The sequence below is a fragment of the Pristiophorus japonicus genome, chromosome 11, assembly GCF_044704955.1.
Source record: "Pristiophorus japonicus isolate sPriJap1 chromosome 11, sPriJap1.hap1, whole genome shotgun sequence".
Lineage (NCBI taxonomy): Eukaryota > Metazoa > Chordata > Chondrichthyes > Pristiophoridae > Pristiophorus > Pristiophorus japonicus.
Genome location: NC_091987.1, coordinates 132,029,141 through 132,052,890, shown reverse-complemented (window position 1 = coordinate 132,052,890; position 23,750 = coordinate 132,029,141). Strand labels below are relative to the sequence as shown.

At 43.8% G+C, this 23,750-nt stretch overlaps 1 protein-coding gene across 6 annotated transcripts in view; it reads left to right on the top strand.

Annotated features, from left to right (window-relative positions):
- Positions 1–22,599, top strand: part of LOC139276301 (leucine-rich repeat-containing protein 63) — a 357,062-nt gene extending 334,463 nt beyond the window's left edge. For all 6 annotated transcript variants that reach the window (XM_070894090.1, XM_070894091.1, XM_070894088.1 and 3 more), the window contains 2 exons: positions 10,068–10,307; positions 22,273–22,599. In XM_070894090.1, the coding sequence (XP_070750191.1) occupies positions 10,068–10,307; positions 22,273–22,429 (397 nt within the window). In that variant the 3' untranslated portion in view covers positions 22,430–22,599. The remainder of the gene's footprint in view (positions 1–10,067; positions 10,308–22,272) is intronic.
- The last annotated feature ends 1,151 nt before the right edge of the window (positions 22,600–23,750 follow it).

Below are 23,750 nucleotides of genomic sequence, written 5' to 3'. Positions count from 1 at the left end.
TGGCATCCTCAACGGTGTCATGATCCACGTCTTCAGTGGATAGCCCTTGTCTCCAAGCTGCCAACCGTAAGTCTGTTTGGAGGTATGAAGAGCTGAGGGAGGGTGGACTGATGCAGCATGAAAAAGTCATGACAGCTGGCAGGGAATCTGGCACACACATGCATAATCATCTTTTTATGGTTGCAGATGAGCTGCGCATTGAGGGACTGGAGACCCTTGCGGTTCACAAACACCCTTTGGTGATAATGGGGTGCCTTCATGGCTGCACCCGTGGGAAGCCAGCCAGAACTATAAAACCAAGCGCCCGCTCAATAACACAGGCCGCATCAATGGCAAAGTTGATATAATTGGCTAACTTCTGAAACATTGTATTGGTCACCTGGGTGATGCATCTGTGGGCGGCCGAATGCGAGATCCCGCAAATATCTGCTGCAGATTCATGGAAGGAGCCTGAGGCAAAGAAGTTGAGGGCGGTGGCGACTTTGACAGCCACTGGTAAGGAGTGCCCACCAGGACCTCTGGGCAGCAGGTCTTGTTCCAGCAAGCTGTAAATGACTGCGATGACCTGCCACAGTAGCCTGAACCTCCTTTGGCACTGCTGCTCCGTCATGTTGAGGAAGCTTATCCTCTGCCTGTATACCCTGTGTTGGGGGTATCACCTCCAGTGTGCTGCAACCCTGTGGTGCCCCCCTCTTGTGGAGCATCAGGTCGTTGAGGATAAGGCTGCTGTTGTGGTTGCTGGTGCAACTGGAGTTGTTGGTGGTGGGGCTCATCTTGGTTCGATTCTGAGGACCAAGGTGAAACAGTATAAGTGACACCCATGCTGATGTAGTAAATGGCAGGTAAAGTGAAGACCAGAGGGCCAATCCCTCAATGTTATGATTCTGAGTAGCAATGTAGTGAGAGTGACTGCCAAGGTTTCAGAAATGACCTGCGAACTGCAGACACCCAAATCTGTGAACAAAATGGAGTGAGCAAGAGTCTTTCCATGAGGCAAGTAATGAGGTGTAATGTTGCAGAATTTATGTGCTTTTCCCAGCTCTCAATAAATGGACTCGACAGTGGTCTTCCGCCTCCCCTTCACAGGTGTGGTAACCGAGCTGCATAAGTCCCGTGCTCCTGCAGTAAAAGTCAAAAGCTGGCGTTAAAAACCCTCTTAAGGGTCTCGCCATAAACATTTAATGACTTCAATGAGGTCGCCTGCCTCTGCCGATCGAGTGTGTGTCGCGCTTTTGAAGCCGCCCGAGTTAAATGCACGAGGCGACAGGATGATGGGTTCCCGACGCACTCACAATTTCCGGGATTTTTACTGCTGCCCCACCCCCAAACCCGAACACTCGGCAACGGGAAAATTCTGGCCTAAGAATCCAAATTGGGATGGAGGAGCAAAGGATCTGGAGTACACATTCACAAATCATTAAAAATTGCTACACAGGTTAACAAGGCCATAAAAAAGGCAAACAAAGCACTGGGGTTCATTTCCAGAGGAATAGAATTGAAAAGCAGAAAAGTTATGTTAAACTTATAGAAGTACCTTGGTTTGACGACACTTAGAGTACTGTGCAGAGTTTTGGAGGCCGAAATTCAGCTTCCCAAAAAGGCCCGTTACCGCTCGTTTGAGGCGGCCATGTGGTGGAGTTGAGTGACCGCCGATTTCTGGTCGAATGGCTGCCGCAAGCTGAATTCAGCTCGGGGGGGGGGTGGATTTCTGGCGGTCCCCACTCCTGCCGCTGCCAACCGGCCTTGCGTGCATCATCAGTGCGCGCACCGTCGGGACCTCCCACCTCCTGCAAAATTTAGCGAGCAAAATCTTATTGCCGCCTAGCGGTGCCCCAACATCTTTTCCTTGACATCCTTCCTAATGTGTGATGCCCAAAATTGAGCACAGTACTACAACTGAACTTAACCGGTATTTTATAATAGTTTTTCATAACTTCTTTGCTTTTGTAGTCTATTCTTCTATTAATAAAGCCAACGATCCCATATGCTTTTTTAACAGCCTTCACAACTAGTTCAGCCATCTTCAAAGATTTGTGTATATATACCACAGGTCTCTCTGCTCCTGCGCCCTCTTTAAAAATGTACCATTTAGTTCATGTTGCCTCTCCTCATTCTTCCTACCAAAATGTAGCACTTCATACTTCTCTGCATTAGATTTCAACTGTGTCCGCCCATTTCACTAATCTGTTTATATCCCCCTGAAGTATGTTACTATCCTTCTCATTGTTTACTACATTTTCGATTTTGTATCATCTGCAAACTTTGAAATTATGCCCTGTATATTCAAGTCCAGGTCATTAATATATATCAATAATTGCTGTGGTCCTAATATTGACCCCTGGGGAAGACCACTGCATACCTCCTTTCAGTCTGAGGGAGGTATTCACTACTCTCTGCTTTCATTCCCTTAGCCAATTTTGTATCCATGCTACTATCCCTTTAATCCCATGGGCATTAATTTTGCTAACAAGTCTATTATGTGGTACTTTGTCAAATGTCTTTGAAAGTCCTTATACACAACATCAAACGCACTACCCTCCGTTACTTCATCAAATAACTCACCCAAGTTAGTCAACCATGATTTGCCTTTAACAAATCTATACTGACTCTCATTTATTAGTCCATACTTTTTCAAATGCCGGTTAATTTTATCCCAGATTATTGATTCTAAAAGTTTCCCTACCACCGATGTTAGGTTGGCTGGCCTGTAGTTGCCGGGTTTATCCCTCTCCCCTTTTTTAAACAGGGGTGTAACATTTGCAATCCTCTATTCCTCTGGCACCACTCCTATATCCAAGGAGGATTGGAAGATTGTGGCCAGAGCCTCCACAATTTCCATTCTTGCATCTCTCAGTAATCTAAGATGCATCCTATCTGGACCGGTTGACTTTTCTACTTTGACGACTGCCAACCTTTTAAGTATCTCTTTATCTATTTTTATCCTATTCCATATTGTTACTGCCTCCTCCTTTACTGCTACATTAGCAGCATCCTCTTCTCTAGTGAAGACAGATGCAAAGTACTCATTTAGTAACTCATCCATGCCCTCTGCCTCCACAAGAATATCTCTTTTTTGATCCCTAATTGGCCTCACCCTTTCTTTGACTAACTTTTTACTATTCATGTGTTTATAAATGACTTTTGGTTTCCCTTTTATGTTGGCCTCTAATCTATTCTCATATCTGCTTGTTTCTCTTATTTCCTTTTTAAGTTCTTCTCTGTATTTTCTACATTCAGCTTGGTTCTCTACTGTATTATGAACCTTACAGTCGTCATAAACCTTCTTTCTCATTTTAATCTCTATGGGCTCAATTTTCCCCAAGCCCGTTTTCTGGTGTATTGCCAGAGTTACGCCCATTTTTCTAGGCCAGAAATGCACCAGAAATATTTTGCCAAAGTTTCCCCGATGTATAATTCGAATTTGGCGCCGCACAGCGTGTCCTATCACCTCGAGGGGGTGGAGCCTGCTGTCTGCGCCGAAAAACGAAGCCGCACCTTCTGCGCAAGCGCGGAAAAAAAAGTTATGTTTTTGACATCGTTCCAATGGACGCGCATGCTCAGTACAGCTCAGATTTGGCAATCGGCCATTTTTAAAGAGCCAATTGTGTGTGTAAGAACGTCGAGTGCTGTGTGAGAGCATTGGAAAAATCGCAGCTGGAGCAATACAAGATGTAACGCAGTGCAAGGACCAAGAATTTCTTACAGGAAGAAGTGGAGGCACTAATTACTGTGATTGAGATGGATGCACCTTTCTTTGCTGCTGCTGTTGTTTTTTTTATTATTGTTACTGTTGTAACTGTTCTCAAATTAAAAGTTTTTGGTAAGTTATGTAAATTTACACGTTTCTAAGTGATCTTAAAGTTTCTAAGTGATCTTAAAGAGTGATATTAAAGTAAAGTTTGATACAAGAATAATAAAGTTAAGTTAAGTACATTATAAACTTTTGAATAAAATATATTTTACATTAAAACTGAATCATGTTCCATGAATACAACACAACATTACGGAGCAGCTCCAAACAGTAAACATGTCCATGTGGAATAGTTGTCGCTGAGCCCTCAGGCATTTGTAAAACATTCACGGATGAGCACGATGGCCCGCCCTCTTCCGCCATCGTGCTCCCTCCTGCTTGTCACCTGCATCTTCCACATCATTATCATCAGCTTCAGATGGATTTTAATGTGTTGGGAGATTGGGCTCATGACTGAAAAATGATGTATAACTTACATAAGTGTAGTGTTATGTATGTGGGCAGGGTAAATGCTCAACATTCATACACCCTTCAAGGAAAAGCATTAAAGAAGGTGGAGATAGAAAAAGATTTGGGCATTTTAGTGCATACATCCTTAAAGATATAAGAGAAATGCCGTGAAGTGATAGCTAGAGAAAATAGGGTGTTGGGGTGTATCCGTAGGACAATTGAGTACAAGACGAGGCATACTATTTTGTCCTTGTACAAGACCTTAGTCAGGCTGCACTTGGAATACTGTGTCCAATTTTGGTCCCCTCACATGAGGGTGATATTGAGGCTTTGGAAAGGGTGCAGAGGAGGGCCACTAGACTAATTCCTAGTTTAAAGCATCTTGGTTATCAAGTTAGGCTAAAAGAGTTGGGACTCTATTCTTTAGAGAAGTGTAGATTTAGAGATGATCTGATTGAAGTTTATAAGATAATGAAGGGAATAGATTGTGTTCCAGTTACATAAGAACATAAGAATTAGGAACAGGAGTAGGCCATCTAGCTCCTCGAGCCTGCTCCGCCATTCATCAAGATCATGGCTGATCTGGCCGTGGATTCGGCTCCACTTACCTGCCCGCTCCCTGTAACCCTTAATTCCCTTATTGGTTAAAAATCTATCTATCTGTGACTTGAATACATTCAATGAGATAGCCTCAACTGCTTCCTTGGGCAGAGAATTCCACAGATTCACAACCCTCTGGGAGAAGAAATTCCTTCTCAACTCGGTTTTAAATTGGCTCCCCCGTATTTTGAGGCTGTGCCCCCTAGTTCTAGTCTCCTCGACCAGTGGAAACAACCTCTCTGCCTCTATCTTGTCTATCCCCTTCATTATTTTAAATGTTTCTATAAGATCACCCCTCATCCTTCTGAACTCCAACGAGTAAAGACCCAGTCTAATCAATCTATTAGTTGATCACTTATTTCAATTAAATCGGTTAGGGAGGACTAGGGAGTCTCACATTTAAGTTGTATAAGATATAGATTAGATATCAGGAGATGGTTCTTTTCCCAGGGAGTAGTGGACATCTGGAACAGGCTGCCGTCTCATGCGGTGGATGCTGATTCACTGAGTTTCTTTAAGTGAGAGCTGGACCTGTTTCTGGCTGAGTCAGAGATCACCTTTTACAGAAGGTAGGTACTGCAAGGAATTCAAGGCTAGAGTGGTGATCTGAACTAGTTTAGATCGTCTAGATGGGTCAGTGAAGAATTTCTCAGATTTTTTTCCCCAAATTGGCATGGGCTTTTTGCCTCTTCCAGGAGATTGCATGGTTTTGGGTGGGGTGGAGTTTATATGTTGTGATACACAAGATACTGCAATTTTGTGGGACAGGCTCGATGGACATCGGGTCTTTACCTGTCCGTTATTGTTCGTATGTTCCACTTGCCCCTCCTCAATGCCCAGAACTAGATCAAGCACTGCTTCTTTCCTCGTTAGGCTGGAAACACATTGATCAAGAAAGTTCCCTTGTACACATTTCAGGAATTCCTCCCCCTTTGTTGCTCTTTAGTCTTTACCATCCCAGGTTCTATGAGGATAATTGAAGTCCCCCATTATCACTACTCTAATTCTTGCACCTTTCTGTAATTTGCCTGCAAATTTGCTCCTCTTTCTCTTTCCCACTATTTGGTCGCCTACAGTTTACACCCAATAACGTAATAGCTCCTTTATTGTTCCTTAATTCTAACCAAATAAACTCTGGGCTAGGATTTCCTAACAATCCACCAGTTCCCGATTGCCGCCCAAAAGACGGCTAAGATTCCCAAGATTATCGCCGGCAAAAACTTCCCCCCACAAAAAAAGACAGAAATCCGCCCAGCGAAAAAAATGGGCGTTGCACCCCCATTCTGGGTGAAAAAGGTGAATTTTGGGTCGATTGGGCGGTTTTAAAAAAAAATGGGTGATAATTAATAAATTTACTAAAAATTTACCCTAAGGTTGTGGGTTGGAGGAGAAAAACATAACAAAAAAAAATCATAAAAACATTCTCAGGACCCTTTTAATTTAAATCACCACAACAGAATTAAAAAATAGGTAGTAAAAAACCAATTACTTCCCTTTTTCTTGCAGAGCTAATCATCTACCGCCCAACTCCGCTGAATCTCGTGGGTGTTTTTTTTTATACTTACCTACGGGTCACTGCTGAGCCAAATATCATGCCAGGGCGATCTGTGGACGGTGCACACCGGCGGTCCGCTCCCCAGCGGGACTTCGAAACCGCCGGTGTAACTCAGCTGGGCAATTTCTCGCTGACCTGGTTATCGCCCAAAACGGCCTACACCGCCGAGAAACTGGGCGGTGAGCCACTGCAAATTCTAGCCCTCTGTCTTTGACCCCCTCAACGACATCATTCTGCTCCAGTGATATAATACTTTCTTCGATCAATATTGCCACCCCCCTCTTTTATTTCCTTCCTTATCTATCTTGAATGACCGCATGAATGAACTACAACAATTGTACATCTCTGTCTGGCGTAAAAATAAAAAAGGGAAGATGGCTCAACCGTGGCTATCAAGGGAAATCAGGGATAGTATTAAAGCCAAGGAAGTGGCATACACATTGGCCAGAAATAGCAGCGAACCCGGGGACTGGGAGAAATTTAGAACTCAGCAGAGGAGGACAAAGGGTTTGATTAGGGCAGGGAAAATAGAGTACAAGAGGAAGCTTGCAGGGAACATTAAGACGGACTGCAAAAGCTTCGATAGATATGTAAAGAGAAAAAGGTTAGTAAAGACAAATGTAGGTCCCCTGCAGTCAAAATCAGGGGAAATCATAACGGGGAACAAAGAAATGGCAGACCAATTGAACAAGTCTTTGGTTCGGTATTCACTAAGGAGGACACAAACAACCTTCCGGGTATAAAAGGGGTCAGAGGGTCTAGTAAGAAAGAGGAACTGAGGGAAATCCTTATTAATCGGAAATTGTGCTGGGGAAATTGATGGGATTGAAGGCCGATAAATCCCCAGGGCCTGATGGACTGCATCCCAGAGTACTTAAGGAGGTGGCCTTGGAAATAGCTGATGCATTGACAGTCATTTTCCAACATTCCATAGACTCTGGATCAGTTCCTATGGAGTGGAGGGTAGCCAATGTAACCCCACTTTTTAAAAAAGGAGGGAGAGAGAAAACAGGGAATTATAGACCGGTCAGCCTGACATTTGTAGTGGGTAAAATGATGGAATCAATTATTAAGGATGTCATAGCAGCGCATTTGGAAAGAGGTGACATCATAGGTCCAAATCAGCATGGATTTGTGAAAGGGAAATCATGCTTGACAAATTTTCCGGAATTTTTTGAGGATGTTTCCAGTAGAGTGGAGGGAGAACCAGTTGATGTGGTGTATTTGGACTTTCAGAAGGCTTTCGACAAGGTCCCACACAAGAGATTAATGTGCAAAGTTAGAGCACATGGGATTGGGGGTCGTGTGCTGACGTGGATTGAGAACTGGTTGTCAGACAGGAAGCAAAGAGTAGGAGTAAATGGGTACTTTTCAGAATGGCAGGCAGTGACTAGTGGGGTACCGCAAGGTTCTGTGCTGGGGCCCCAGCTGTTTACATTGTACATTAATGATTTAGACGAGGGGATTAAATGTAGTATCTCCAAATTTGCGGATGACACTAAGTTGGGTGGCAGTGTGAGCTGCGAGGAGGATGCTCTGAGGCTGCAGAGTGACTTGGATAGGTTAGGTGAGTGGGCAAATGCATGGCAGATGAAGTATAATGTGGATAAATGTGAGATTATCCACTTTGGTGGTAAAAACAGAGAGACAGACTATTATCTGAATGGTGACAGATTAGGAAAAGGGAAGGTGCAACGAGACCTGGGTGTCATGGTACATCAGTCATTGAAGGTTGGCATGCAGGTACAGCAGGCGGTTAAGAAAGCAAATGGCATGTTGGCCTTCATAGCGAGGGGATTTGAGTACAGGGGCAGGGAGGTGTTACTACAGTTGTACAGGGCCTTGGTGAGGCCACACCTGGAGTATTGTGTACAGTTTTGGTCTCCTAACTTGAGGAAGGACATTCTTGCTATTGAGGGAGTGCAGCGAAGGTTCACCAGACTGATTCCCGGGATGGCGGGACTGACATATCAAGAAAGTCTCGATCAACTGGGCTTGTATTCACTGGAGTTCAGAAGAATGAGAGGGGATCTCATAGAAACGTTTAAAATTCTGATGGGTTTAGACAGGTTAGATGCAGGAAGAATGTTCCCAAAGTCCAGAACCAGGGGTCACAGTCTAAGGATAAGGGGTAAACCATTTAGGACCGAGATGAGGAGAAACTTCTTCACCCAGAGAGTGGTGAATCTGTGGAATTCTCTACCACAGAAAGTTGTTGAGGCCAATTCACTAAATATATTCAGTTAGATGTAGTCCTTACTACTAGGGGGAATCAAGGGGTATGGCGAGAAAGCAGGAATGGGGTCCTGAAGTTGCATGTTCAGCCATGAACTCATTGAATGGCGGTGCAGGCTCGAAGGGCCGAATGGCCTATTCCTGCACCTATTTTCTATGTTTCTATGAATACTTTTTAGCCAGGAAAGTATTAAGTTCCCAGCCCCCACCATCTTTCAGCCAGATCTCTGTTTTTGCCACTATATCATAGTCCCATGTGATGACTTGTACCTGCAGCTTACCAACCTTATTTACCATTCTACGTGTATTTATGTACATGCACTCCAAACCCATCTTAGACTGCCTCGCATAGAGTATTTGAGGCAAACAGCATAGATGCATTTAAGGGGCAGCTAGATAAGTACATAAGGGAGAAAAGAATAGGAGGATATGTTGAATGGGTGAGATGAAAAGGGGTGGAAGGAAGCTCATGTTGGAGTATGAACCTATAGACCAATTAATCCGAATCATCTGGTTCAGTGCTGAAAATTCTATGTAATTTCTAGGATATAATGGTGATGTGAAGCTTTTTTTTCTGTGGATTTACTGCATGGTAAAGATATATTGGGCTGGAATTCCTATGGCTTACCGCCTGGTTTCTGTGCAGTATTGGCCATTGTGGGCAGTAATGAGGTAAGCGGTAATTTCCTACCTGATGTACGCCAGCAGTTTTGAAGTCCCACTGGGGAGCGGACTGCAGGCGTGCACCGTCCACAGATTGCCCTGGCACGATTTTTGGCTGATGCGGACCCATAGGTAAGTATGAAAAAAAAACACCCATGAGGATCAGCGGAGCTGGGCGGTAGGTAAGTAGGTCTGCAAAAAAAGGTAAGTGATTGTTTTTTTACTATTTTCAAAATCTGTTGGGGTGATTTAATTTAAAAGTGTCTTGGGAATGTTTTTTTGATTTTTTAGTTAGATTTTGGAAAAATTATTTTTATTCTTTTTCTTGTGTTAGGCCCAGCCCGCAGCCTCGGGGTAAATTTTTTATAGATGTTTTAATTTAGCGCCCATTTTCTTTAGGCACTGCCCAATCTAACCTAAAGTGCACTTTTTCGCCCAGATTGGGGTGCAAGGCCCATATTTTTCGCTGGGCGGATATAAAAAAAATTTTCAGGACGTTTTCACCGTTGATAATCTTCTCAGCCTTAGCGGTTTTTTGGGTGGCAATCGGGCGCTGGCGAGCTTTGGGGAAATTCTAGCCCAATGACTTTAAAATAAAATCAGCATTTAAGCAATCAAATGTCACTGTGTAGAATGTGATCACGTATTTTCAACATATGACTGATTCATTTTTCATGTGTTTTTATAAGTTAATTACACTTAAGGTTATTTCTTTGAATGCAATGGAATTATACATCTGTTATTGGTTCCATATGCTATATTAATTTTATTAATTATGACTTTCATATTCTTGATGAAACTTCTGTTATCCAGTGCACTTCAGTTTTTAAACGTTGAAGGAAATGAGCTGATGTCATTGCCATGTGACCTCCTCCAACTCCAGCTAAAGAATTTACTCGTGGAAAATAATTACATGCATCCTTTATTTTGGAAAGAATACTCGTTGAACCAACCACAACAACTGACTGATCTAGCTGCTATTACTTTCTCCAAGAACCACTTAAGTCAACACTACACAAATATTCCTAAGGAGGTGCAAAATATACTGAACAAGTAAGTAGCTCACTTTACACTATACTGAGATAATGGGCTTAGTTTCTTTTGCACTCCACAGTTCATAGGATCATAGAATCATAGAAATTTGCAGCACAGAAGGAGGCCATTTTGGCCCATCGTGCCTATGCTAGCTCTTTGAAAAAGCAGTCATGCTTAGTCCCACATCCCCGCTTTTTGTCCGTAACCCTGTAAGTTCCTCATCCTCAAGTACCTGTCCAACTCCTTTTAAAAATTATTTATGGAATCAACTTCCACCACCTCTTCCGGTAGAGCGTGCCGGATCCCGACAATTCTCTGAGCGAAAAAATTCCTCATCTCCCCTCTACATTTTTTCCAATTGTTTTGAGCTGAATTTTTGGGTCGTTTGCGACCGGGTTTTCGCTGCATTTTGACCCTCCGCGGCGAAAAACGGGCGGTCAGCTGCTTTTTGCCCGGTCGCAATCCTCGGGTCGTTTTTTGCGGTAGCGCTTAGAAGCACCGCCAGGGAGATCTGCGCTAGGTGTGCAACGGCTCGCATTGCGACACCGCTGTGAGTTTCGAGTCTCACCCAACCCGTACGCCGTGATGACCGCCAGGGAAAACAGCGGTGCAGCCCCGCCGGCGGCGGTTAGTTGGAAAAACAGCAAAAAAGGTAAGTTAAAGTTTATATATATTTTTAACTTTTTGCAGCGATTTGTGAGCTAAGGATGTTGGCAATTTTTTTGAATGTTTTCTTGAATTTTTTTTCCCCCTCCCGAGGCCTCTTTTGGAGCGCTCCCGGCCCTGCACTAAAGTTGGCAAGGATCCTATTTTTGTGCCACGGAAATAGTTCAACACCTCCCTTTGCGCAGAGCCCAAATGACGAAAGTTAAGCAATTAATCGCTAATGTTAATTGGGCGGTAAATTTCCCGCACCGCCTCCGTTTTCGCCGCAAAATCGGCGAAGCCGAAAATTCAGCCCTATGACCTCTAATTTATTGACCCACTCGCCAGCGGGAATATTTTTCTCCTATTTGCTCTATCAAAACCTCTCATTATCTTGAAAACCACTGTTAGATCACCTCTTAACCTTCTCTGTTCCAAGGAACAGTCCTAATTTTTCCACCCTCTCCTCATAACTGAAGTCCCTCATCCCAGGTAACATCCTGGTAAACCTCCTTTGTACCCTTTCTAATGCCATTACACCTTTCCTGAAGTGTGGTGCCCAGAACTGTCCACAATACCCCAGCTGGGGCCTAACCAGTGTTTTATAAAGTTCTAGCATGATCTCTTTGTTTTTATGTTCAATTCCTCTATTTATAAACCCAAGTAACCCATACGCTTTTTTAATCACCTTATCAACTTGCCCTGCCACCTTTAAGGATTTGTGTATCTGGACAACAAGGTCTCTCAGCTCATCTACACTTTTTAAAATCATGTCATTTATAGTCTTTTCATATTCCTCCCAAACTGCATCACTTCACACTTCTCCACATCGAACTCCATCTGTCATGCTTCTGCCCATTTCACTATCCTGTCTCTGTCATCCTGAAGCCTATAACTATTCTCATCACTATCTACTACTTTGCCAAGTTTTGTGTCATCTGCAAACTTTATAATGCCAATCCATACACCTGAGTCTAGGTCATTTATAAAAATTGAAAAGTGCAATGGACCCATCAAACAGGAAATTAGAGATGCATGTAACAAGAGTACTACGGTAATCGTAGGTGACTTTAATAAGAACATAAGAAATAGGAACAGGAGTAGGCCATACGGCCCTTCGAGCCTGCTCTGCCATTCAATAAGATCATGGCTGATCTGATCATGGACTCAGCTCCACTTCTCCGCTTGCTCCCCATCACCCCTTATCCCCTTATCGTTTAAGAAAGTGTCTATTTCTGTCTTAAATTTATTCAATGTCCCAGCTTCCACAGCTCTCTGAGGCAGCGAATTCCACAGATTTACAACCCTCAAAGAGAAGAAATTTCTCCTCAACTCTGTTTTAAATGGGAAGCCCCTTATTCTAAGATCATGCCCTCTAGTTCTAGTCTCCCCCATCAGTGGAAACATCCTCTCTGCATCCACCTTGTCAAGCCTCTCATAGTCTTATACATTCCTCCTGAAGAACCGCCCAGTACCACTTTCGGGGTGGCCTGGAGTGGGCAGGAGGGGAGAGCCGCCGGGAACCGCCCGCTGACGTCAGCGAATGGCCAAGTGGTGCAACTGAGCTCTCATTCCGCTGAGCTCCCAGATTCTTGTGGGCGGGAGTCAGCGGGACTTGGCGGCACAACGGGGATGGACCACTGGCTGGAGGCTGGTCGGTCACCGACAGTAAGTATGAAGAATCTGAAAAAAGGTAAGTGAACATTTTAATACTTTTTTTCAACAGCGACTTACCTGGATGGGGTCCCCTGAAGGTCTTCGTATACTTTTTTAATTTTTTGCTGTTGTTTTTTTTCCAGATCTTCGACCGTCCGTGGGCCTGACTCCATCCTCGGCAGCACTTGGGCAGCAAGCGCCTCTGCCGCCGAGAATGAGACCTCCCGCCCACTGCCACCCAGATTGGCGGCGTACATTGTTCATTTGCCGCCGGCTGACCTTTGAGGGACTTCGGCCATGAATATCCCGTCCAAAGTGCCGTCCGGTACTTCGGTGGCATTGGTGGCACTTTGGTGGGCACTTGGGCAGACGGAAGCCTTGATGAAAATCAGCCCCAAACTATTATTTACATGGTGATAGCTTGGGAAATGTCAATGTACAAAGGTATCTGGGTGTCCTTGTACACCAGTTATTGAAAGCAAACATGCAGGTGCAGCAAGCAGTTAGGAAGGCAAATGGTATGTTGGCCTTCATTGCAAGAGGATTTGAGTACAGGAGCAAGGATGTCTTACTACAGTTATACAGGGCCTTGGTGAGACCACATCTGGAGTACTGTGTGCAGTTTTGGTCTCCTTATCTAAGAAAGGTTTTACTTGCCATAGAGGGAGTGCAGTGAAGGTTCACCAGACTGATTCCTGGGATGGTAGGACTGTCTTATGAGGAGAGATTGGGTCGACTAGGCTTGTATTCACCAGAGTTTAGAAGAATAAGAGGAGATCTCATTGAAACATATAAAATTCTGATGGGGTTGGATATACTGGATGCGGGGAGGATGTTTCCCCTGGCTGGGAAGTCGTGAACAAGGGGTCACAGTCTCAGGATACGGGGTAGGAAATTTAGAACTGAGATGAGGAGAAATGTCTTCATTCAGATGGTGGTGAACCTGTGGAATTCCGTACCACAGAAGATTATGGAGGCCAAGTCACTGAATATATTTAAGAAGGAGATAGATACAAAAGGCATCAAGGGGTATGGGGAGAAAGCGGGAATATGGTGTTGAGATAGAGGATCAGCCATGATATTGAATGGCGGTACAGGCTCAAAGGGCCGAATGGCCTACTACTGCTCCTATTTTCTATTTTTTCGAAAACTGACCCTTGGGAAATACCACTGCAAACCACTGCCCAGTCTGAAAAACATCCCTCCTCTACCACCCTTTGCTTCCTGTAACTGAGCCAATTTTATATCCATTCCGCCACTTTCCCCTTAATTCCATGAGCTTCCATCTTCTTAATAAGCCTCCTGTGTGGCACTTTGTCAAATGTCTTCCGAAAGTTCAAATATACATCTACTGCACTCCCTTAATCAAATTTCCTGGAGTGTATTAGGGATGGTTTTCTGGACAAATATGTCGAGGAACCAACTAGAGGGCTGGCCATCCTAGACCGGGTGATGTGTAAGAGAAAGGACTAATTATCAATCTTGTTGTGCGAGGCCCCTTGGGGAAGAGTGACCATAATATGGTAGAATTCTTTATTAAGATGGAGAGTGACACAGTTAATTCAGAGACTAGGGTCCCAAACTTAAGGAAAAGTAACTTTGATGGTATGAGACGTGAATTGATTAGAAAAGACTGGCGAATGATACTTAAAGGGTTGACGGTGGATAGGCAATGGCAAACATTTAAAGATCGCATGGATGAACTCCAACAATTGTACATCCCTATCTGGAGTAAAAATAAAACGGGGAAGGTGGCTCAACCGTGGCTAACAAGGAAAATTAAGGATAGTGTTAAATCCAAGGAAGAGGCATATAAATTGGCCAGAAAAAGCAGCAAACCTGAGGACTGGGAGAAATTTAGAATTCAGCAGAGGAGGACAAAGGGTTTAATTATGAGGGGAAAAATAGAATATGAGAGGAAGCTTGCCAGGAACATAAAAACTGACTGCAAAAGCTTCTATAGATATGTGAAGAGAAAAAGATTAGTGAAGACAAACATAGGTCCCTTTCAGTCGGATTCAGGTGAATTTATAATGGGGAACAAATAAATGGCGGACCAGTTGAACAAATGCTTTGGTTCTGTCTTCACGAAGGAAGACACAAATAACCTTCCGGAAGTACTAGGGGACCGAGGGTCTAGTGAGAAGGAGGAACTGAAGGATATCCTTATTAGGCGGGAAATTGTGTTAGGGAAATTGATGGGATTGAAGGCCAATAAATCCCCGGGGCCTGATAGTCTGCATCCTAGAGTACTTAAGGAAGTGGCCCTAGAAATAGTGGATGCATTGATGATCATTTTCCAACAGTCTATTGACTCTGGATCAGTTCCGATGGATTGGAGGGTAGCTAATGTAAAACCACTTTTTAAAAAAGGAGGGAGAGAAAATTTAGACCAGTTAGCCTGACATCAGTAGTGGGGAAAATGTTGGAATCAATTATTAAAGATGAAATAACAGCGCATTTGGAAAGCAGTGACAGGATCGGTCCAAGTCAAATCGGATTTATGAAAGGGAAATCATGCTTGACAAATCTTCTGGAATTTTTTGAGGATGTAACTGAGGATGTAATGAACTGGCATCAACAACTGTTTGCGGTAGAGAATTCCACAAGTTAACAATTCTCTGAGTGAAGAAGTTTCTTCTTATTGCTGTCCTTACCCCTTATCGTTAGACTATGTCCCCTGGTTCTGGACTTTCCCAACATCGGGAACATTCTTCCTGCATCTAACCTGTCCAATCCCGTCAGAATTTTATATGTTTCTATGAGATCCCCTTTCATCCTTCTAAACTCCAGTGAATACAGGCCCAGTCAATCCAGTCTCTCCTCATATGTCAGTCCTGCCATCCCGGGAATCAGTTTGGTGAACCTTTGCTGCACTCCCTCAATAGCAAGAACGTCCTTCCTCAGATTAGGAGACCAAAACTGAACACAATATTCCAAGTGAGGCCTCACTAAAGCCCTGTACAACTGCAGTAAGACCTCCCTGCTCCTATACTCAAATCCCCTAGCTACGAAGGCCAACATACCATTTGCCCTCTTCACCGCCTGCTGTACCTGCATGCCAACTTTCAATGACTGATGTACCATGCCACCCAGGTCTCGTTGCACCTCCCCTTTTCCTAATCTGCCGCCATTCAGATAATATTCTGCCTTCGTGTTTTTGCCACCAAAGTGGATAACCTCACATTTATCCACATTATACTGCATCTGCCATGCGTTTGTCCACTCGCCTAACCTGTCCAAGTCACCCTGCAGCCTCTTCGCGTCCTCCTCACAGCACACACTGCCACCTAGCTTAGTGTCGTCTGCAACTTGGAGATATTACACTCAATTCCTTCATCCAAATCATTAATGTATATTCTAAATAGCTGGGGTCCCAGCACTGAGCCCTGCGGCACCCCACTAGTCACTGCCTGCCATTCTGAAAAGGACCCGTTTATCCCGACTCTCTGTTTCCTGTCTGCCAACCAGCTCTCTATCCACGTCAGTACATTACCCCCAGTACCTTGTGTCTTAATTTTGCACACCAATCTCTTGTGTAGGACCTTGTCAAAAGCCTTTTGAAAGTCCAAGAACACCACATCCACTGATTCTCCCTTGTCCACTCTACTAGTTGCATCCTCAAAGAATTCTAGAAGATTTGTCAAGCATGATTTCCCTTTCATAAATCCATGCTGACTTGGACCGATCCCGTCAGTGCTTTCCAAATGCGCTGCTATTTCATCTTTAATAATTGATTCCAACATTTTCCCCACTACTGATGTCAGGCTAATCGGTCTATAATTACCTGTTTTCTCTCTCCCACCTTTCTTAAAAAGTGGTGTTACATTAGCTACCCTCCAGTCCATAGGAACTGATCCAGAGTCGATAGACTGTTGGAAAATGATCACCAATGCATCCACTATTTCTAGGGCCACTTCCTTAAGTACTCTGGGATTCAGACTATCAGGCCTTGGGGATTTATCGGCCTTCAATCCCATCAATTTCCCGAACACAATTTCCCGCCTAATAAGGATATCCTTCAGTTCCTCCTTCCCACTGGACCCTCGATCCCCTAATATTTCCAGAAAGTTATTTGTGTCTTCCTTCGTGAAGACAGAACCAAAGTATTTGTTCAACTGGTCCGCCATTTCTTTGTTCCCCATTATAAATTCACCTAAATCTGACTGCAAGGGACCTACATTTGTCTTCACTAATCTTATTCTCTTCACATATCTATAGAAGCTTTTGCAGTCAGTTTTTGTGTTCCCAGAAAGCTTCCTCTGATATTCTATTTTCCCCCTCCTAATTAAACCCTTTGTCTTCCTCTGCTGAATTATAAAATTCTCCCAGTCCTCAAGTTTGCTGCTTTTTCTGGCCAATTTATATGCATCTTCCTTGGATTTAACACTATCCTTAATTTCCCTTGTTAGCCACGGTTGAGTCACCTTCCCCGTTTTATTTTTACTCCAGACAGGGATGTACAATTGTTGAAGTTCATCCATGTGATCTTTAAATGTTTGCCATTGCCTATCCACCGTCAACCCTTTCAGTATCATTCGCCAGTCTATTCTAGCCAATTCACGTCGCATACCATCAAAGTTACCTTTCCGAATTAACTGTGTCACTCTCCATCTTAATAAAGAATTCTACCATATTAGGGTCACTCTTTCCCAAGGGGCCTCGCACAACAAGATTGCTAATTAGTCCTTTCTCATTACACATCACCCAATCTAGGATGGCCAGCCCTCTAGTTGGTTCCGCGACATATTGGTCTAGAAAACCATCCCTAATACACTCCAGGAAATCCTCTTCCACTGCATTGCTACCAGTTTGGTTCGCTCAATCAATATGTAGATTAAAGTTGCCCATGATAACATGCAGGATTGGTACTCCATGTCCATATCATTTCAGAAAATGATTACTATCAGTCACACCAGACGTTTTCATACCGACTAAACTACCAAATAGGTTTATTCACTGATATCTGTAGTAATTTACAGCAGCAAGTTATTGAAGTCAAACCAAATAATCCAGCAGTTTTCACCCAGTTCATGAAAGAGATAACCAGACAACCCGATCAGTTAAGTTTCTTTGAATGGCTTTCCCTGAGGATCTTTCAAATCTGGGAAGGGGAGTAGCCACCCAATTCCGACCTGGTTCTAGTCTTTCTCAAAATTACATAGGCAGTCCTACCCACAGAATCACGTCTTGTCCTCCACCCCCTTCCCCTCAGCCCACCCCCCCAACCCCCGCCATCTATTGTGGTTAGGTTAAAACCATGAATAATTGGTATATTAAAAATGCACACAAAAAGCATTGAAACACAATCTCACTTTTTGAGAAGTCAGTCCTTTCTTAAAATGTGATTAATGCTTACTTTACAAGTTTTTTGAGAAGTCAGTCCTTTCTTAAAATGTGATTAATGCTTACTTTACAAGTTTTCCATGGTCAGTGTTTCACTATATTTAACAAGGATTTAAGCTAACAGGTATGCCTAATGCTTCTCCTGACATGGCTCAAACTCGACTGCACATTGAAGGAAACAAAGATGGTGACCTGATGTCAAACAATAGCGGCCTATCTATTAAATTATAATATACTTATCAATAACTGAAGCTGAGGAGGGATAGGTGAGCATTTCTGATCAGAAATCCCGAACCAGGGTGTGCAGCAGAGTTGGATCCCTGAGCAAAGCAGAGTACAAGTTGGGAGCACTGAATCAGGGAAGGAGAGGGCTTCCATGATCTGGAGGCGGAAAAGAGAAAGGGGATTTTAATGGTAAACCCATTTCCTTTTGGGAAAGCTCATCATCATTCCCAGTCACCCTTTGTTCCAGCAGCTTCAGTCTTTCTCCTGCCGAATGACAAAAACTATGTTCAACCTTTGGGAAATAAGGATCTTGAAAGCGACTTTATATCGATAGCATATTATACTTTAAACCAAAAATCCCTTGTTGGCAAATTGTGAAAGTTCTTAAAACATGACATATCTGCTGCCCTTTAGGAAGGTCCCTTGCGTGCAAAGCCTCTGGCTTGCCTGGAAAGACTGTGATCCCTCCTCTATGGTTTCCGATCACCCTAAGGTTGTATTTAAACAGTTTTGTATGTATAAGATTTGAACACTCTTAATATAACTCAGAAGTCCACAGTAGAAACCTGCCCGAGTGACATGCCACTCGTGTGCCTGGCACCCTTGAACCTTTACTCCAACCATAGTTCCATGTATTGTGCAGCAGGGTCTGTCTGTGTTGCCTGACTGGCACTCAATTGCTTGTGTGGTTGATTCCTCAATGCAGCGCCAGCCGTGACCTGAGACTGTAGTCCATGGGATTCACCACTGGCCATCCCTGCTGATATGACTTCCACTTAGCAAAAGCAGCAATGTCGGAAGAATGGTTTGCTTTGCTCCTAGCCAGGCGGCGTATCACCTGAGCCCCATCCCACCATATCTTCCCCTGTGCAGGTGATATAACATTAGGTTTCCCCAGGTTTGAGTTGTCCCTGTTTTGGAGAAGCCTCAGCCTTTTGAAGATATTGGTCAGCTTTTGCTCATTCCTAGATTTCAGCATTCCTACTTGTTTGTAAATCTTTTACAGTTGACAATACGTAGATCTGTCCCACAAGTATGGAGCTTTCCCCCATTGTTGAGACAGTGTAGTGGAAGTTATTCTGTTATCTGTGCTGTTCCTGACCTGGGTGCTTGATGCTGATGCTGAATCTGTATATAAAACATGGGAACATTTCCAGTCTGTAATGCAGACATCCCTTGCCTTGATGAACAACAAGTTCATCAAAAAATAATAAGTAGCACCAAAACGAATAGCAGCATGCGATAATATTTTGTTCTCACTGAACTGAATATTATATGAGTCTCTTTTGTAATAGAATCATAGAATGGTTACAGCACAGAAGTAGGCCATTCGGTCCATCGAGCCCATGCCAGCTCTCTACAAGAGCACTTCAGCTCGTCCCACTGCCCTGCCATTCCCCCGTAGCCCTGCAAATTTTTATTCTTTAGGTACTTATCCAATTCCCTTTTGAAAGCCATGATTAAATCTGCCTCTACTACCCTTTCAGGCAATGCATTCCATAACCATTCACTGCGTAAAAAGATTTTTTCTCATGTCACTTTTGGTTCTTCTGCCAATCACCTTAAATCTCTGGTTCTTGACTTCTCCGCCAATGGGAACAGTTTTTATCTACAACTCATGATTTTGAACACCTCAATCAAATCTCCTCTCAACCTTCTTTGCTCTAAGGAGAACAACCCCAGTGTCTCCAATCTATCCACGTAACTGAAGTCCCTCATCCCAAGAACCATTCTTGTAAATCTTTTCTACACCTTCTCTAAGGCCTTCACATCCTTCTTAAAGTGTGATGCCCAGAATTGGACACAATACTCCAGTTGAGGTCAAACTAGTGTTTTTCAAAGGTCCATCATAACTTCCTTGCTTTTGTACTCTAAGCCTCTATTTGTAAACTATCTCTCCTCGTCCTTCTCGACCTGTCTGCAACCTTTGACATGGTTGACCACTCCGTCCTTCTCCAACACCACTCCACCGTCATCCAGCTGGGTGGGACTGCACTTGCCTGGTTCCATTCTTATTTATCTAATCGTAACCAGAAAATCATCTGCAATAGCTTCTCTCCCCGCTCCCGCATTGTTACCTCTAGTGTCCCCCAAGGATCTATCTTTGGCTCCCTCCTATTTCTCATCCCCATGCCGCCCCTTGGTGACGTCATCCAAAAACACAGTGTCAGTTTCCACATGTACGCTGACGACACTCGGCTCTACCTCACCACACTTATCTTGATCCCTCCACGGTCTCGAAATTGTCAGACTACTTGTCTGACATCCAGTTCTGGATGAGCAAATATTTTCTCCAATTAAATATTGGGGACACCGGAGCCATTGTTTTTGTTCCCCGCCACAAACTCTGTTCCCTAGCCACTGACTCCATCCCTCTCCCTAACATCTGTCTGAGGCTGAACCACACTATTCGCAACCTTGGTGTCATATTTGACCCTGAAATGAGCTTCCGACCATATATCCGCGGCATAACTAAGACCGCCTATTTCCACTTCCATAACATCGCCTGTCTCCGCCCTTGCCTCAGCTCATCCGCTGCTGAAACCTTCATCCATGTCTTTCTTACCTCTCGACTTCACTATTCTAACGCACTCCTGGCAGGCCTCCCACATTCTACCCTACGTAAACTTGTCATCCAAAACTCGGCTGCCCATGTTCTAACTTGCACCAAATCCCATTCACCTATCACCCCTGTGCTCGCTGACTTACATTGGCTCCCATTTAAGCAATACCTCAATTTTAAAATTCTCATCCTTGCTTTAAAATCCCGCCATGGCCTCGCTCCTCCCTATCTTTGTAATCTCTTCCAGCCCCACAACCCTCCCTCCCCGAGATATCAGCGCTCTTCTAATTATGCCTTCTTGAGCATCCCTGATTACAATTGCTTAACCATTGATGGCCATACCTCCTGTTGACTAAACCCTAAGCTCTGGAATTCCCTGCCTAAACCTCTCCGCCTCTCTGTCTCTTTCCTCCTTTAAGACCCTCCTTAAAACCTACCTCTTTGACCAAGCTTTTTGTCATCTGCCCTGATTTCTGCTTATGTGGCTCAGTGTCAGAGTCTTTGTCATATAATACTTCTGTGAAGTGCCTTGGGACGTTTTACTACGTTAAATGCGCTATTTAAATACAAGTTGTTGTATTTTATGAAGCCCAAGATGTCGTATGCTTTTTCAACCTTCAACGATTTGTGCACATAAACCCCCAGGTCTCTCTGTTCACGCACCCCTGTTAGGATTGTACCCTTAAGTTTATATTGCCTTTCCTAGTTCTTCGCATCACTTGTATACTTCGCACTTGTATCACTTCGCACTCTTCTGTGTTAAATTTCATCTACCACGTGTTCACCCTATGTCCTCTTGGAGTCTATCACCATCATCCTCACTGTTCACTATACTTCCAAGTTTTGTATCATCTGCAAATTTCACATGTGTGCCCTGTACTCCCAAGTCCAAGCCATTAATATATATCAAGAAAAGCAGTGATCCTAGAACCGACTCCTGGGGAACACCACTGTATAACTTCCTCCAGTCCGATAGGCAACCGTTCACCACTACTCTCTGTTTCCTGTCACTTAGCCAATTTTGTATCCATGCTCCCACTGTCCCTTTTATTCCATGGGCTTTATCCTTGGGATCAGTTACTGGAACTGATTAAAATTGTATTTGTACAATAGTTTATAAAAGGTGGAAAATTGAAGTGTGTAGTTGTGGAGAAAAGCAGTCAAATTTCTATTTAAATAGTCCAGTATGCGGTTCATCTTTGTTTCTCTACCAACGAGCTGACTTTCAAAAATGCAGAAAGGAATAAAGACAAAAAGATTGATGGAAAGAATGCACTTAACATAAAACATGGCATGCACTGTAATATGTCCAGCACGGCTGCAGAATTATGTACTTAACTCTAGTGAATAAAGGAAGGCTGCCTCCATAAAAAAAGTGTGTTTGAAAAATGTTATTTATTGAGAGGAAGAGAGAAAACTGCAGAATAATTGCCCATCATTTTTCATGACAGTGCCATACACAAGTGAATGCAAAACTTACATCTTTGACCAAATTACATTTGCATTTCATTTTATTCTAATGTTTTATTTTTTTATTTTGTGCGTTAGTGCCACTACGTGTGACTGCTGCCAAGGGCCTCTGTATGGTCCAGGATTTCATCTGATCCAGCCACACAAGATGATCTTTAATACTGAAAGCCTCCCATTCCTGTATCATGCCTGTTCACCATCTTGCTATAAATGGTTCATGTCCAAGACTCACTGAACACATCTATAAGTCACTAAGCTTTGTTCTACTGAAAAAATAAGTAAATGAGGACCAAGTGTTGCTGTATAGCATGCTTCATCTAATATGCCAACCTTTATGAAAGGATAACCCTGGTAAGCGCTTATGATTTCAACTATTGAAAATGTTGTTTGGTGTTTGTCCTTAAGCAGTCATTAAAGCATTTCTTGTGCACATTTGTGACGAAATTAATTCAATAATATATGTAATTATTTAAATGCAGCAACACTGTTTAAAAGTGATTTGAGTTGCTGTCTATTCATAAAGTTATTGCATGTCGCTTAGCTGCATTTATTGCCCATCACTAATTGTCCTTGGGACGGTAGTGGTGACCCTTAGATTTTGACCTAGCGACGTTGAAGGAACGGCAATATATTTCCAAGTCAGGATGGTGTATGACTTGGAGGGTAACTTGGAGATGGTGGTGTCCCCATGCACACCCTCTTCTCAATCTTCCTCGCTGCCATGCTCCACCTCACAGTCAACAAGCTCCCCACTGGAGTGGAACTAAATTACAGAACCAGTGGGAACATGTTCAACCTTCGTCATCTCCAGGCCAGGTCCAAGACCACCCCAACCTCTCTGGTCGAGCTACAGTATGCGGACGACACCTGCGTCTGCACACATACAGAGGCTGAACTCCAAGTCATAGTCAACGTGTTCACTGAGGCGTACGAAAGCATGGGCCTTACGCTAAACATCTGTAAGACAGAGGTCCTCCACGCCGCTCAGCACTGCCCCCCAGTCATCAAGATCCACAGCCCTGGACAACGTGAACCATTTCCCATACCTCGGGAGCCTCTTATCAACAAGAGCAGACATTGACGACGAGATTCAACGCCGCCTCCAGTGCGCCAGTGCAGCCTTCGGCTGCCTGAGGAAAAGATTGTTTGAAGACCAGGCCCTCAAACCTGCCACCAAGCTCATGGTCTGCAGGGCTGTAGTAATACCCGCCCTCCTGTATGGCTCAGAGACATGGACCAGATACAGTAGACACCTCAAGTCGCTGGAGAAATACCATCAACGATGTCTCCGCAAGATCCTACAAATCCCCTGGGAGGACAGACGCACCAACGTTAGCATCCTCGACCAGGCCAACATCCCCAGCATTGAAGCACTGACCACACTTGATCAGCTCCTCTGGGCAGGCCACATTGTTCACATGCCAGACACGAGACTCCTAAAGCAAGCGCTCTACTTGGAACTCCTTCATGGCAAATGAGCCAAAGGTGGGCAGAGGAAACATTACAAGGACACCCGCAAAGCCTCTCTGATAAAGAGCAACATCCTCACTGACACC